This window comes from Elaeis guineensis, chromosome 3, assembly GCF_000442705.2.
Source record: "Elaeis guineensis isolate ETL-2024a chromosome 3, EG11, whole genome shotgun sequence".
NCBI classification, from domain to species: domain Eukaryota; kingdom Viridiplantae; phylum Streptophyta; class Magnoliopsida; order Arecales; family Arecaceae; genus Elaeis; species Elaeis guineensis.
Genome location: NC_025995.2, coordinates 120,799,721 through 120,816,018, shown reverse-complemented (window position 1 = coordinate 120,816,018; position 16,298 = coordinate 120,799,721). Strand labels below are relative to the sequence as shown.

At 39.4% G+C, this 16,298-nt stretch overlaps 1 protein-coding gene and 1 long non-coding RNA gene across 11 annotated transcripts; both read left to right on the top strand.

Moving 5' to 3' along the window:
- The first annotated feature begins 4,915 nt into the window (after positions 1-4,915).
- Positions 4,916-11,147, top strand: LOC105040483 (BEL1-like homeodomain protein 1). Of its 9 annotated transcripts, none has more exons than XM_073254711.1 (6): positions 4,916-5,109; positions 5,718-5,797; positions 7,566-9,412; positions 10,067-10,425; positions 10,522-10,582; positions 10,775-11,147. In XM_073254711.1, the coding sequence occupies exons 3-6, from the start codon at positions 8,105-8,107 to the stop codon at positions 10,928-10,930; spliced, it is 1,884 nt and encodes a 627-aa protein (XP_073110812.1). In that variant the 5' UTR covers positions 4,916-5,109; positions 5,718-5,797; positions 7,566-8,104; the 3' UTR covers positions 10,931-11,147. The 9 variants fall into 9 exon arrangements, with proteins under 9 accessions (XP_073110812.1, XP_010915334.2, XP_073110810.1 ...); XM_010917032.4 differs by having other exon boundaries at positions 4,916-5,133; XM_073254709.1 differs by lacking the exon at positions 4,916-5,109 and adding an exon at positions 5,222-5,484.
- Positions 11,148-12,495: 1,348 nt separating this feature from the next.
- Positions 12,496-16,176, top strand: LOC105040485 (uncharacterized). Of its 2 annotated transcripts, XR_003800147.2 has the most exons (4): positions 12,498-13,362; positions 13,725-13,826; positions 13,956-14,998; positions 15,111-16,176. It is a non-coding gene; the product is annotated as an uncharacterized lncRNA (long non-coding RNA). The 2 variants fall into 2 exon arrangements; XR_831135.4 differs by having other exon boundaries at positions 12,496-13,362; positions 13,956-16,176.
- Positions 16,177-16,298: the final 122 nt, after the last annotated feature.

The following is a 16,298-nucleotide window of genomic DNA, read 5'->3' as shown; positions in this document are numbered from 1 at the left end:
TTTTCAGATGTTACTGGAAGAGTGACAGTTGATGCATTAGGGCTCCTGGTTCATATAATTGGCCAGGATAAGCTAATATCTCATCAATTAAAATTAAATTATACTGAATCACAGTCACATATGTATTCTTATCTTATCTTTTCTTTTCTTCTTTCAAGTAATTGATGGATGTACGGCAGGTAGATAAATGAGCAAGTGAAAAAAAAAAGTACAGGAAAAAAGAACAGGAAGTAGATAATGCAATCAGAACATTCAATTTTCAAATTAATTCAATTTGAACTCGATCTGACTATGAATTTCATCCGGCTGTCACGATGGAATTGTCATGTAATATCTCGTGTGTGGCAGAAGGGGATAATACTTATTATCACATGATAATTTCATCGTTGGCAATCGACAGAATTCATAGCTCGCATTCGGATTGAATCAGCCATTAATCTCCGTTGGGAGTACGAGGAGACGGAGATCTCCATCTTTAGCTCGAGCTCTTCACCTTCATCCTTGTGTGGGAGCAGAGCTCAGAAGAGCACCGCCCCAAGCGGCCTTGATTTTCTTGTTGGTGATCTTGGACACAAACTTAACCTTCACAACAGTAGGTAACGTCTCCTAGTTGAGCACTTTGAAGTACTCGGATTTGGTGTTGTCGATCATGGGGGTAGAGCTTATGGCTTCCTTGACATCGTCTATGACGGACGATCAAGGGCAGTTGATGCTGATGGTGGGGTAATTGAACTTGTTGCGGAGGAAGGCAGTGGAAATAGCACATGCCAATCTTGCCGAGTGTACCCAGAACGGCATTTATGTGGAAGTTGATATATTGGATGTGGGTGCATTTTTCCCCAGCATTACTGTGGTGCTTTCGATGCATGCCAATCTAGGGGCTTCTCACACTGAAGCACCAGTTGATCCCTCCCCATAGCAGGTACTAAACCTTGGGAACACCTCCAGGAGGATGAGGGTCTTATGGGGGATGCAGTCAATCGAGAAAGGGGAGAGGGATGGAGAAAAGATGGCAATGACAAGAATTCTGGCAACGGTGGAGGGTTCCCGAGGAAAGCCGGTGGCGGAGGATTTGCTCTTTGAGTTCTATCATGGAGTTGGACTAGATTTGAGGGGTAGAGTTGCTAGTGATCTCCACCACAGATTCTTAGAACATTCCTTACCTACACTTACTTGTGGGAGACTAACTTCATAGTCAACCTTGGCTTGAGATTTCAGTAGGATCCTGCTCCTATGGACTATTGCCTGGAGCGCGTTGGTGCCTCCAGGGGCACGTCGAGGCACGTGCGTCGGATCCCCAGCCATCTTCGTGGGCGGGATCGACCACTCGGGCTTGGGCCGCGTTATATACACCAAGCCAAGGAGCTGCTGGTCCCAAAGTCGGAAAAAATTATTGCTTGGACCACGCCTTGGTAGACCAGTGCGCATCTCAGAGCATGTGCACGGTGGATAACGTGCAATCGAGAATTTGTGAAATACAAGAGTTAATATGGTGTGTTAACCATCATGGGATTTGGGTGGTCTACTTAGGCGTGGTCCAGATAATAATTTCTCTGAAGTCTGTAGGAGAAGATATAGGCCCAACTTCTAGCTCACGAAGATCGGTCACGTCAGCATTTTTTATCTTGTAATTGCAGGAGAGGCAGGAGGTGCCCATAACGGTAACCATCAGGAGCACAATGGTGATGGGACAAACAACGATGATAAAGGTAATATCTTTCTTCTCATTGGATAAGAGAAGAGGGTGAGGGGGCCAAACTAGGAGAAGATTTTAGAATTTTAGGGATCTTAGAATTTCTTAGGGCCAATTAAGAGATTTTGGAGATTTTAGGCCCTTATGTGATGGTCACATTGGTTTTTTATTGAAGCTTGGTTGACATGTATTGATGGATGGAGTAGTTCAAGAGAAAAATATAACTTGGAGGACAGGTCTAGTAAAGCGGAGGCTGTCCATGTATATATAACTTGGGCAAAATTTAGATGGAAACAATATTTTTTTTCGAAACACGTGGTAAGAAAATACAATATCATCCATAAATTGTAAAAACTACATATACCTTAATTGGCAAGGCCCTCTACGAGAATTTCGCTCCAAAATTCGCGATTAATTCTTGACCATGCATAGCATGTGTATTATATGTATTCTGCAATTTCCGTGCTCAATGGATTGCCGATTTTATTCTCATTGATCTTTCTTTTGCATTGTCATCGGAACTTCACAGCTCTAAAAGGCTGCATAAAGTCACCAATTTCATTATCATGTCCCATACAAAATGCCGATATCTTTCCCTACCAATATTCTTTTATTGTGTTTTCTCTCCCCTTCATTCTCTATTTGTCTCATCAACTGCATTAATATTCCTTGCATCCATGTCAGCTTCGGTGCTGGGGAGCACTGTTTGTATTTGTCTTTTAACTGTTGGAACTTGGCCTTGCGAGGAAGAGGAACCAATTAAGTAGTTATTGTCGCTAACAACAAATGGAGGTTTTCTTTTTTGTTTTTCCCCTGATCAATTTGCAGGTATCGGTAAAGCTCTCTTCACTTATTCCTTGTGCTCTTATGCTTAATGACATGCTTTGCTCCAACGTCGAACGTTACGCTGCATCAAAAAAGAAATAATTAATTTTACACTCGAACAAACAAAAGCAATGAATCTTGTAACCATAAATTCATATAAAAGGTGCACTTGCTTGTGCAATTCGTATAACACATTGTGAATCAATACTACTGAATATTTAGTCAACTCAGAAAATGTTCACCTTTAGGTGTTCGAGCATATGCAAGTCAGTAGTCATTTAAATTGTATTTTTATGTTTCGATCAACATTTGATCATCTTTGATTTTATGTTAATTTGCTGGTTACTTTCATTTGCTTGCGTCTGTCCCATGTTTCAACTTTTTATTTTGCAAGGGAAAACACAGTCTATAATACGTAACCTACAATTTCATTACATATATATCCGTGAGAAAAGTCTCTAATATGTACATTGTTTTCATTGCTACAAGCGTTATTTGATCCTCATTGTTTGACACAACCCAACCATTGATTATAGCATGTGTTGATATTTTTAATATTTTAAAATTTTCTCAAGATTTGCTTGAGCCAAAAAAAATGTTATTTCCATAGCAGCGTTACCTTCTCTCTCTCACACACACATCCAAACTCAAGTTATGTCATGTGCATGCGAGCCGCAGTTTTCCAAAGCATATGTGGTTTCTACTTCACTCAGCTACCGCTTCTAAAAGTTCATGATCTTCTCAACAATTCTATTAGGTAGCACTGTAGCACTTACTGTATTGAGCATTGCCCAATTCTTTTCTTGAAAAAAAAAAAAGAAAGAAAAAAAAGAAATCAGGTAGCAGTTCACTAACGCGGTTTTGTGTGATCCCCTGGAGCCTTACTTTTGGAAGGAGGCCTGGTGCAGGGAAGAGGTAACCTCTTGTGGAGATGCAGTGCATGTGATACCATGCAGTCGAGTACAGACCTGAGCGCTCTCAGATGGTAACTCAGGAAGGCAGGCCCAGCTTTTTCTTCCTTTTCCCAGAACTCTCCAGTTTTGGAGTATTGCCTTCAATGCAGTATTCCCTACTTCACTTTCCATTTGCATTTGTCTACTGTATTATAAACTCTATGGTGATGCATTAGTGGCTAAAGCATAGGAGAGAGACTATCTTATGGATACTTTGAGAGCTCCTAGGATCAAAGAAAGAGTCAGAAAAGAGCTCCAGTTTGGCTGAACTCTTTGGTCTGGAGTCTGAGCACCAGGCCTTCTCATGGACCCAAAGTCATTGAAGTCGAGCAGTGGTGTTGGATGGCCTTATGCATGTAAATAAGCAACTCCTTGTCTCCGACCGACCCCATTAAATCTGCCAGAGATCTCCCAACTAGATTTTGCTGACATCATCTTGTCCTCCCTTTCTTTCCCAATATTGCATTCCTTCCACTGTAGCCAAAAGAAAAAGCTTGGGAGCCTCTCTCTCTCTAGTAATTCTTTTCTTCTTTAAGGTAAAAGGGTAAGCTTAAAAGCAGGGTGCTCGTTGTGTGAGGTGTAGCTGAGAACAGCTGCCAAGAACAGGTGGCCTGCATAGAGATCTCAGCTGTTTTTGTTGCCACTATCATTGCAGAGAGTAGCAGATGGAGATCGGGAAGGCAAATGAGAGAGAGAGAGAGAGAGAGAGAGAGAGAGAGAGAGAGGATGGGGGGAAGATGGGCCCCAAAAGCCTGCACAAAGGGGTAAGGCTTCCTCCTCCCCCAGCTCTTTTGTCCTTTTACCTTCATGTGGCTCTCCTTCTCCCATCTCTTCCCTCTCCCCTTCCTTTTCTTTTATTTCACCTTCCTCAATTGCATGGCCTCGATTGATGGGCCTTGTACGCCCTCTTTTTAAAGTGTTTTTGGATCCATCCCATTTTTTTTAATTTTTTTGGTACATTTGGATCCATCCATTGAAATGCTATGTTTTCCCCCTGTTTTCAGTTTCTACCACTGTTTAGAAATTCGAGGATCCAAAATCAACAGTTCAATCAAAAGTCCAACGATTCAACTAGTTTAACCAGGACAACTTTTGAACGGGTTGGTGATCCAACTCAATAAAATTTTTAAAATTATTCTTCGATTTATGTTACATGCATTAAATTTATATAATTATTATCTAATATTTTATATTCATATTCTTACTTACTTCTTCTTGATTTGACACTTACATTTAATAAGCATATATTAACATATATCTATCATTTACATGCACATATGTAGATTATTTAGATATTATATTATATGTTGTATTAATTATTTTGTATTAGCCCGCTAGTTAACTCGGATTTTTGGAAATCCAGGCGACTTACCGCGTTTCGACCACCGAAAACAGAGCTTATTTTGGTTGGATTTTGTGGGCTGGGGTGGAAAAAGGTGGAACAAGCTCATATAAGTCTGGCCTCGTCATCTTCTGAGTCAAAAGGAAGTCGGACAACCAATTTAATCCCTTCCCGTGGCTCCTGTTACCATGGTAAAGGAATGGGAGGAAGAATGATTGCCATTGTGTAGAGCTTTGAATCCCATCCTAGGGACAATTATGGGCAGACTGAGACCCCATGACTTCCGTTGATGGGCTGTGAGTCTACCGCTCTGGCTTCTGGTAAAACGCATTTTATTATATATACTATATATATATATATATATATATACACACACATATATGAATCCTTTTGGCTTGTTTTCTCAGGTGTTGATCAATGGTAGGGAGGGGAAAATCCATGGGTATTTAGGTGGTTTTGTCCTTTGGGTTTGTAACATGAAGGCAGATAACCCCACTTCTCCGATCAGTCTGAGAGAATCCCACTCAGTTTAGCTGTAGCCTTTGGCATTATTCTCTTAGAACAGGGGAAGGGCATAATTCTCCTTTAGCTTTGGGGCCCATTCTTTTGGTTCTGGTGCTGAGTGAAAACCCAATTCCCTGATCACTCGCGAACAAACACATACTTCTAGTGTAAGTTTTGAAAATGATGGATGCCTGGCAAACTCTGTAGTCTGTACCCCATTTGTTTTCTTGCTTCCTCTTGGATGGTGAGAAATCCTTGTAGTCAGCTTGTAAGGAAATGAAACGCTTTCCTTTTTTGGATATAGAAGAGGAGATTTCTCTTTGCAATTTTGGAAAAGGTGGTGGGGAGATGTCAATCCTTCGTTCTGATTCTGAGATCCATTGTTCTGGTTTTGGTTCAGGTTCTGGAGAGGAGGCCGCATGGGGCTGCTTCTTTGGTGCCTGATGGTTTCAGTTCCATGCACTCTACCCCCCTAGGGAGGTTGGTTTCTGAGAAGCTCTGTCTGTTCACTTGTAATTGCATTCTCATCCCTTCTTGTAGTATCTGTTAGTGTTCTTGAAATGGGTTGGAGTTTCTGAGAGTTTCTGAATTGCATGAAGGGAGAAGCTTTCGGTCTAGTTTGTGATAGTTTCTACTGTAAATGAAGTTTTTTCTTCTTCATTGTCACCCTATTAACATCTGCTATACATTCTGTTTATGTATCTAGTTGTTGTTTTCCCTTGTCCTTTCTTCTCCTTCACCCTCCTTGAAGTAAATTTGGAGTTGAATGATAAGGCTTTGGGATCAAATGCCAAGTACTGCCATTATGATCACACTGGGGTGATTCTTCCACCGCCTTTTATTTCATCTTCGATACATAATTTGCTTGCGGACATTGTGCATCTTCATTCTTATTTCTTGTTATCTAAAAAATGTGAATGTTGATGCCTGGAACTGATCTAATAATCTTCTTTGTTTTCCTTCTTATCCTGTCTCCCATGCAGGGACAGTGGCTAGAAATTTGGTTGTATATATTTCATTGCGCTACCTTATGCAAATAACTTTGAGATTTAATTATGACAAACATTTTGACATGACACTTTTACAGCAAGTTCAAGCTGATTGACTACATTTTCGATGCATTTCAAAAGCTATGGATATGTTCTTCTTTTCTTTTTGTTTTCCTTCAACGTCACAATTCTCCTCTGTTGCTGAGGAAGATGGTATTTATGTTATTGTGTCTGAGCTCGTATAAGTGAAGCTCATGACACTTACAACATCACTGTCAATTTGAGGCTAACAAAGTCATGCCGCAAATGACTTCTAGTGGATGTATGCATTTGGAGAATGTATATTGCAAGATAGTTGACCTTGGTCCTGATGTAATTTATGGGCTTATTACATCAAAAAAAAAAAAAAAAAAAAGAAAGATGTACTTTATGGGCTTACTCCTTGCCAAACCACAAGTCCCTACATGAATGTGCAGGAAGGATTAGTGCAGTGATGTTCCGTGTAAGTGCAAGATTGACAAAACACGGTGAAGAATGATGTCTAAACCTGACTCCAAGCAATTGGTATTAGGTGTGATGGCCTTTATTATATTTTTTACTGATTTCCTTCCTTTTTGGCCTATCAATTTGGGCTAATTTTATTTTCCATGCAGTTTTTCGTCGAATAATACTATGTGAGTCTTGTTTTGGTTTAATCAATTTTGATCATGACCCTACTTTATATTCCAGATTTAAGCATCCATATCAGCTCAAATATTATGACTGAAGCACTAAGTTAACCTTAATTAACCTGCTCGGCCCCTGAAGATATGAAGTCAGCTTTATAGTCAATGTAAGAACATCCTCTGCCAAATGTGTCTGCAAAAAAGATGTCATGGAAGCCATCGCTTCTATTAGTTTCTTTGAGTTGACAAAATCAATATGTAGAGGAGGAAATCTTCTTACTTGCCAAACCACATTCGGGAAGCGAATTTAACAAATATTTTAACCATACAAAATAATAATCAAGGTTATCTCCATCTAGAGAATTACATTTATTTTCATTTTATTCTTGCTTTCATTAATTATGTTTTTTTTTATATATAGTTAATTTTTCCTGTTCTGTTATTTTTTTGTCCTGAATTCTTTTCATAATCAATTTTTTATTGATGATAACAGATATATTTATATTTCTTGTTATTCTATATCAGCTTATTTCTTCTTAGTTACTTTTGATTTCCATTCATTGGTCTGAACAGCTTGAGCTTTTGATATCTCAGCTCTGTCTCCATGTTAATGGAATTTCAAAGGATACAAAGCTAGTCAGAATTTTCATATTGTTTGTGAATCCATATAATCTTCTAGTGAAGTCAATTATCTCCAAGTGCATTAAGGATGTGGATGGAGATTGTCCATGCGTCACATGACTTGCTTGAATTGTTTCCCATGAGAGAAGTTGGTGACTCCTACCAAGCCTTATGTAAGACGCAGATGCTATATCATGTTTCTTTTATTTGAAGTCAAGCTCCCTGTTTTGCTGCTTCTGGCTCTCCTTTTGGAAGACTGCAGGAAAGTAACCTTGCTCTGCTGCTAGTTTCCTTCAAAGACATCTAAAAATTTGGCAGTTATGTGAATAGGATACTAGTAGGAACTACTCAAAAATGATTGATAAGTGATACTGCTGAAGTTTATTTGGATATTGACAATGAACCAGTAAAATCGGTTGTTGATTAATTAAATCTTCCCCAGAGATGAAGAGGCGTTTGAACTGTCCTCTAGTAGTTGCATGACTTGCTTCAACTTTTGACAGCCTGCTGTGATGGAGCATGATCTATTTAATGCCTCTCTGTCATTACCAACTCATAATGAACTGGCCATTGAATCAGCTTCCCTGCATATGCTTTCAGATCCACTCACACAGTCAAGCTTACCAGGTAACAACAACCATAGACAAACAATGGCTGGTTATCCATTGCTTTCCACATTTCAAGAAGAAGCACTGAACAGTCTTTATGCAGCGAATAATGGTGATATGTTCAATGGCAATCTGTCATATTCCAGAAATATGCCTCACGTTGGAAATACTTCATATGATGGATCCAATGGAAACACTGACTTGAGGGAACATTTCATGGGAACTTGCTTGTCTGCCACTTCACTTGCCAACCTTTTGTCTGCCAGCACATGTTTACACGAAAATCTTATCAATATCAATACTGTGTCAGCTTCCTCATTGCCACCTGAAGAGACGCGAACTTCTGTTTCCTGTGATAGTTGCAATACTATAGATTCTTCAGTTACAACTTCAGTAAATTGTGCAATTGTGCCACAAGGCGATGGAGGCCTTTTGACATCCAAAAAGGGTGCTTGTCTTAATGGGCAATTTAATTATTCATGGAATTATGAGGAAGTTCTAGGTCGTGAGATGCCTTCAGGTAAAACATTTACCTCAATTCATCCATCTTATCATGTATTAGGAAGCTCAGAGACTGGCTGGAGTTATGATAAGGCTAGTTTGAAATTTTCCCATCCATTCAATAACTATATGCCAAGTAATGAGCTTTCTCTGAGTCTTGGCGCCAGCCAGCCTTCCATTATCAGCATGCCTCATGCCCCAGACCAGGGCTCCGAAGCAAGCTGCTCTGGCGTAACTCTAGTTACGTCGAATGATAGTGGATACCCTGTTCCTACCGAATTGCCAGCCTGCTCTCATGCTTTCCGAAATTCTCCCTGTGATGTCGGTTGGGGAATGGGAGTAAGGTCGGGGCAGCCGCTTCCTAACAATGAGAAGTTTTCTCTGTACCATATGACTTCTAGTCTGTTTCGGCTTTCTCATGTGCTATCAGGATCAAGATATCTCCATGTGGCCCAACAAATACTTGCCGAAGTTATTTCCTATGCCGTTCCAGATTGGCATGAGATGAACAGTGACTCTGTTGCTGGGATTGAGGGTGAGGACAAGATGTCTTTTTCTTCAAGTTGGTCTAATATACAAGAACTTGCAATATCAGGCTCTGATGAGTATCCACTTGCTTCTGGAGAGATTAAATCTCAAGGCCTTGTTGATGGCCAAAGATGTCTGGAAGCTTTTACAAAGAAAACTGAGCTAGTAACAATGCTTCAGTTGGTAAGTGAAACTTCTTTGCCATGCTTTCCATGGTTATACACAATTTAGATATAGTACTGCTCAAAATTGTTCACTTTGCAATTTGCGCAAGTTTGTGACCACTAATAATTTGTCAAGTGATAAAGAGCTTGAATTATCAGTAGATTCCCGTTCCTATTTTTCGTATCCTATTTTTCGTATCAGTAGATTCCAGTTGCTGTCTGATGTCAACCCTCTTAGTCGACGCTGCATTCTAATTCGAAGGCATCTTTAGGCCACAGGGGATCCTGCCATGTAAACCAGAAACAAATTGGCGGGTAGAGAGACCATCTTCTTTTTCTTTTTTCGGCTGTGCAGTTAAGTTGATGCAATTAGGAAGAAGCCTTCTTGGTTCTGTAGACCAGAAAAAAGAGTATATGAGGTGTGGTTTTATGCGAGTAATTGCTTCCATCTTTGGGTCATGAAAAGCCAAAGTAAAATATAATCCTGGCTTTTTAACATAGCATGCGCAACTGAGAAATGAGAAGAAACAATGGAGGTCATAAAACATTCATTTGCTAGATAACACTGAAGCATTTTATTGTGTACCTATTCCTTATTAGTTCAACCTAGGTATCTTATTAAATTTTTCTTTCCCTTAATTAATTTTTTCATGGTCTGCATCTTGGATTATAGGTTGACCAAAGATATAACCAGTGCATAGACCAGATCCATGATGTCATATCTGCATTCTGCAATGCAACTGGGTCAGGCACTGCTCACATGCATGCATGGTTTGCTCTTCGTACAATTTCTTCTCTTTATAAAAATTTGAGGAAGAGAATTACCAGTCGGCTTCTCCTGATGACCCAACGACCTAGCACCGAATGCATGAGAGAGAAGGAGAAAAGCCTTGAATCTTCATTAATCCAGAAACAATGGGCACTGCAGCAGCTTAGGAGGAGAGATCAGCATTCTTGGAGACCTCAAAGGGGCTTGCCTGAAAAATCTGTCTCAGTTCTACGGGCATGGATGTTCCAGAACTTTCTGCACCCGTGAGTTGCATGTCACTTGGTAGTCTTGAACAAAAGGCTTTTCATGACAAAATACAATTTAGTTGATTTCTGAATCTCTTCTGATAATGATTTCAGGTACCCAAAAGACAATGAGAAGCATTTGCTTGCCATCAAAAGTGGTTTGACAAGGAGCCAGGTACGTGAAATATTTGTTCATATCATCATATTTTAGGTTGGTCATCTTGTTCCTCTCCTAATACTGCACACTGGATGATGTGATTTCATTTGTAGCAACTCTGATGGGAAATCCAGCGGTGCTGGATGGATAAGAATGCAACTCTAATATATTCGTGTCTACTAATTATATCATTCCATTTTGCAATATCAGGTATCCAATTGGTTTATAAATGCACGAGTTCGTCTGTGGAAACCGATGATAGAGGAAATGCACTCCGAACTTACTAAGAAGAACCAAACTGATGGATCAGGTGGTGAAAGTAGGAGCCATGGAAACATTCGTGGTCAAAGGTTGCAAACGACTTGAGGTGCAAGAAAAAAAAAGGGTTGTGAAGGACTTAGGTGCCTAAATCTTGTCTTCATTTAGTAGTAATACACTAATCAGGCCAATGTTCTATGGCAACTCATGATCTGATCCCAAATTTAAGCATATCACTAATTTACTTTTATTTTTGTTTCATTAGAACAATGCAATCGCTTGAGATTGGTCTGCATTATGATCCTTAAAATTAGATAATTTGGTCGACCATCTGAATTTGGTCATGAAACAGTCTGCGACGATATGTATAATGAGCTAAAGGCCAGACAATTGGTCCTTGGTGCAACCTGAATGTTAGCATAGGCAGGCAACTTTAATTTGAAGAATCCCACTAGAAAATGAGGTATTGATGATTAACATATTCGCCATGTGATGCAATGTCCAATGTTTTCTCATAAACTGTTAAAAAAAGGTTTATTTGGCTATGCATGCACAAGCTTTCGGCCTTCGGCTTGGTATCCAAGTTGGCCTTTAACTTGGGTAACATTGCCCTTCCATGGTGCACGTGTATGAGCTTCCATGTTGGAAAGGATGCTTGAAGGTTGCCGAGATGGTCTATTGTGACCCAATGTGAGAAAAGCCTTTTGTTTCACTCTCACCTGTTAAGCTAAGCCATGCAGAGCTGCGCCCATCTACGTTATATAAAATTGTACGTTATTTCGGGGAAGCCTAGTCGATTTTCTTTGCCCTTACGTGAATGCAGAATGCATCATGTAAAGGAGATACTGCAGCTAATTGCTTGGCCAACAACATGGAGAGATCTCAGCAGCGTCATGTAGATTGGTTCTCTTCTTTTCCAGCTAATGCACTTCTATTGATATATAACGACAGCATGTGCGTAATGTACAACCATTTTTCGTTAATAATAAAAACCAAGGAACATTTGAATATTTTGTAGATTGTATAAGGATCAGAGTGTAATTTTCTCTCGCAGCATAGATCGGATGAGATATAAAATAGATCAAAAATATATCAATTAATATCTCATCTATTTATTAAATTGATCAAAAATAAGATATGGTAATGAGTTGGATGTGGGTCGGATTGATTGCTATCCATATCCTCTTTGCAATTAAAGATCCTATATTTGTATCCACTCTATACTCGTTTTGGATCGGATCAAATAGAGGTATGGATTGAATCGAATCATATATATATATATATATATATATATATATATATATATATATATAAACAAAAATGAATTGGATCGAAAAAAATATTTATTATATAAATATTATAAAATAATTATAATATTAAAAAAAATTAAATTAAAATTACATTAGATCGGATTTAGAACCACGCATACTAATACTTATATCTAATCCAAATTTATTTCAAATATTTTTATTTTAAAATTTATATCTATTTTGAGTTTTGATTTGATTGAGTGAGACCGAATATCGATGGATCAATTAAAATTATCATTCCTATCAAAAATCTATACATGGTAATTTTATTAAACAGATAATTTAAGTTGATTTATAATGGTTCGAGTGGGTTAAAGAGTTAAGTATTGCCACCTTTAAATTTATAGATTTGTTAGATTCCATACGGAAATGCAAAACGAGGAATGCGGGAGGGAGGGGTCTTGGATATAATGTTCTTTCTTTGAAGTCTGTCCTGGTCCCGGCGATTCTTCCCAGTCCTCGCTTCCTCGTTCTTTTTCTTTCCATGGCGATCTCCACGGCTCTCTGGAAGGCACGGTTCTCCGTCCCTTTCCCGAAACCCTGACCATAAAGCCCTCATTTTTACCCTTCGAATCCTCGTCCGTGGGCCTTCCATCGTGACCCAGACCCGAACAACGGAGCGTCCGAGAGACGACGACCGGGCGGTCGTCGATTGCCGACCACCCACCATGCCGTCGATCTCGGTGCGGACTGCAAGGAAGGGAATGTCAGAGATTCTGTCAAGCTCATGAACCTAAGCACTCTCCGATTCCCGGGCCTTCTTCTCTTTGAGTGCTTGAGGAAATCCAAGTGCTTTGGACGCCTGCTCGATGGTTGATCAAATGGCTGAATGAAGGACGGGATCTTGGTTTGATTCCAACGGTCCCGGAGGTGTTTGAGCTGATGAGAGAGTTTTAGTTGTGATCCGGTGCCCTGAGAGAGCTGGAGCTGTCAGAGATTGGAATCCATGCTTAAAGACTGGATAATCAGATCAGGCGTGAAGGGTGATATTTGGAAGGTTGAAGCTTTTGGAAAATTTTGGGCATCTCGATAGATTGGTGGAGTTCATCAAGGAGACGCCATTTGAGCCAGTAGCAGCAATCTAGGAGTCAGTGGTTGACGCAATGCAATTAAGATCAAATCTATGATCAGCTGGAGGGATCTCACCAGGAGGAACAACCATTCTTCCCAGGATCCTTCCAAGGAAGGGTCCTGTCGATATAACTGGTGAAGATGTGGCATCTGCTATGGGTATGTGGTCTAAATTTCTTAATGTCTGAAATAACTATTTTCAAAGAGAGAGTTGGAATAACATTATTGCTAGAATAAGACCATCTTTTAATCATACGTGCTCTTTTAAGAAACAACAACATTCTCACCCTAGCTGTTATTCCAGAATTTTTAGCCAAACAGAAACAGAAATAACTTGTGTAATAATTGTTTCGAAATGATTAATTATTTCTATGCCAATTTTTGTTTTCCTGAACTGAAGGCAGCCAAAGCTCTCTTCATGATAATAAGATTTTATATTTAAACATGGTTAATCATCTTAATTTGTTTGCAAATATACTTTATGAGCGTAAAAACTTATTATTATTTTTTTCCCTCAAAAGATAACAGTGACAGAGCCACCTCATCGAGTCAAACTCTAAAGTTCTTCCTAATGTGAGGGAAGGTGCAAACCAATGGACCCAAATCATCAAGGCTATTTTGAGGTATCGTCCTATTCCAAAGACAAGCCCTATGTGATTTAGTTGTGATGGATATCAAATTTCTTATTATGTGCATGCATGAAATTAGACTGGAAATTCAGGTCAAAACTTTTTTTTTTTTTTTGATGAAAGTTGGAGGGCGTTAGGGCCACCAGAAAAATATATTAAAGGGAAACAGGGCAAAGGTTACAGACTCGGGTAAGTACAAACTCTCAACAGAGTGGAAGAGAAAACTACTGGGAGACAAAGAGGGTACAACAACAATAAGAACAGAGCAGGAGAGTGAGACAGTGGGAATTAGGTGTCGGGCAAGAAGAAGGCTACTCACTTTATCTTTGACCAGATTGCACCTAAGTCTTTGAGTTGGTTGGAGTTGCAGAGGACTGACCAATCTTTGAAGAGAGACAAAACATTGCCTGTAACCACCTGCATCGAGGAAGCTCTCTGTAAGAAGAGCCTGGAGTTACGTTCCCTGTAGCATCTCCAGACGAAGGCAGTGAAGAACATTAGTATTATAGGTTGGGCAGACTTAGGAAACTTTGTTGCATCCAATCCATGCACGTGTACCTGAAGGTCGACTGAGGGGGGAGGATGCCCAAAGCCACACAATGGATTTCCAAATCATGGAGAAGAGGAGGCAGTAGGAGAAGAGATGATCCACCATTTCTGGTGATGAGCCACATATAGCACAATCACCAAAGGATTTGCCAAGCTTCTTTCCTATAACATCCCTGGTATTCAATTTATGCTTCCAATATAGCTGCAGAAAACATCGAATTTTCAGAGGAATGGATAGACTCCGCAAGGTGGAAGCAAACCTACAAACAGTCCTAGAGGAGTTGAGGAATTGATAGAAGGTGGTGGAGAACTCGCCATTGCAAGTAGCCTTCCAAACAAACCGGTTCTCATTGCTGCAAAGCGTGATAGAGTTCAAAAGACTGGAGATGCAATCAAGTTGGGTGCGTACGTCAGAGAAAGGATTTGGAGGCAGTTTGAGATGCCAAGTTCTTGATCTATGGTTTAAGTAACTTGGTATTATGCCATTCTTGTTCCTGCAGAGCTTAATACATCAGGGAATAGAGTTTGGAGCAGGGCATCAGCGATCTAATTGTCCTTCCAGAAGAGGGTGCGAAGACTGTTGCGACAGTTGAAATGAGTGTGATTCCAAAAAGCAGGTAAGCTTTGGATTACGTCTTGCCATAAGGAGGAGCACCTCCTAGGTAGTCTCCAGGTATTAGCAAACCTGACTTTCTTGTGGCATGCCCACTGGACTTGCTTCTTCCACAGACCAGAGTCATTTGAGAGCAGTCTCCACCCCCACTTGGCAAGAAGAGAGGTGTTGAGTTGGTGAATGTCCTTGACCTCGAGGCTACTCTCCTCTTTCTTCAAGCAAACGGTGCTCCAACTCAAGTCAAAACATATATGGATTTTGATGCCTTATAGTTTATAGATGAATTTTGAAAGCTAGTATTATAGATGTAAAGTGGTGCACTGAAGAATGGAAAAGGTAAACACCATGCTTAAAAGTTGTATAATGCTATAGTCTCTTTTTTTTTTTGAGAGAGAGAGATAGAGAGAGAGAGAGAGAGAGAGAATATACTTTAATAATTCTTGTTCCTGTATAATTATATGCCCATTTGAGTGAACCTTTATGATTTTTTTTTTTTTGTTGACTAACTGTACATGTAATGACAACCAATATAATGATTATAATTTAATTTCTAATGATGGAATTAGTAAAATCTTCAGATTGACCTCTAAAGTTATCCCTTTTTATCTCTGTTCCCATGCTATGCTGCCTTTGTTGGGTCAAAGATTTAAATAGTGAGGAAATGATGAATGAACTGGTGAACCAATCACAGCTGCTAAGTTACTTCAACGGATAGTGATTGATAGGTGCCACATGCCATGATTGAGTGGAGCACTTGCAAGCAAGTGGCCAATTGATAACTCTAGAATATTTGGACGAATTAGAACAATTGATCTTGGATTTTTCTAATATCCTATGATGAATGGTGTAAGGTACACCCATCATTTCCAAGAGAATCCTCAAGCTGGCTTTGTGCTGCAAAATATTTGTATTTATTAATGTTGGTATCTGAGAGCACCCAATTGCAGTAACTCGTCCTGTTTAAATATCTTAAGTTCATAGGTCAACCATTACTGAAAAATTTTTTAAAAATCATATGTCAATCTAAGAATGTGATATCATCGGTGTCTACTTAGATTATTGAGTTCAATTATTAGGTCTGTCAAGTGGGTAATTAGTTGTTATACACTGTAATCTTATGATTCATATCATTGTCTGCATTTGTGGCAATCAGATCTTCCTATAATTTTCTAATTGTTGTTATATACATTAAGGTTGAAAGAACATGCAAATAACAGTCATTATATTATTTATAGATGGTTATTAAGGCTGACATTCATTCATTGGGGCCAACACCTTCCTCGACCTTTATCACAGAACCTTAA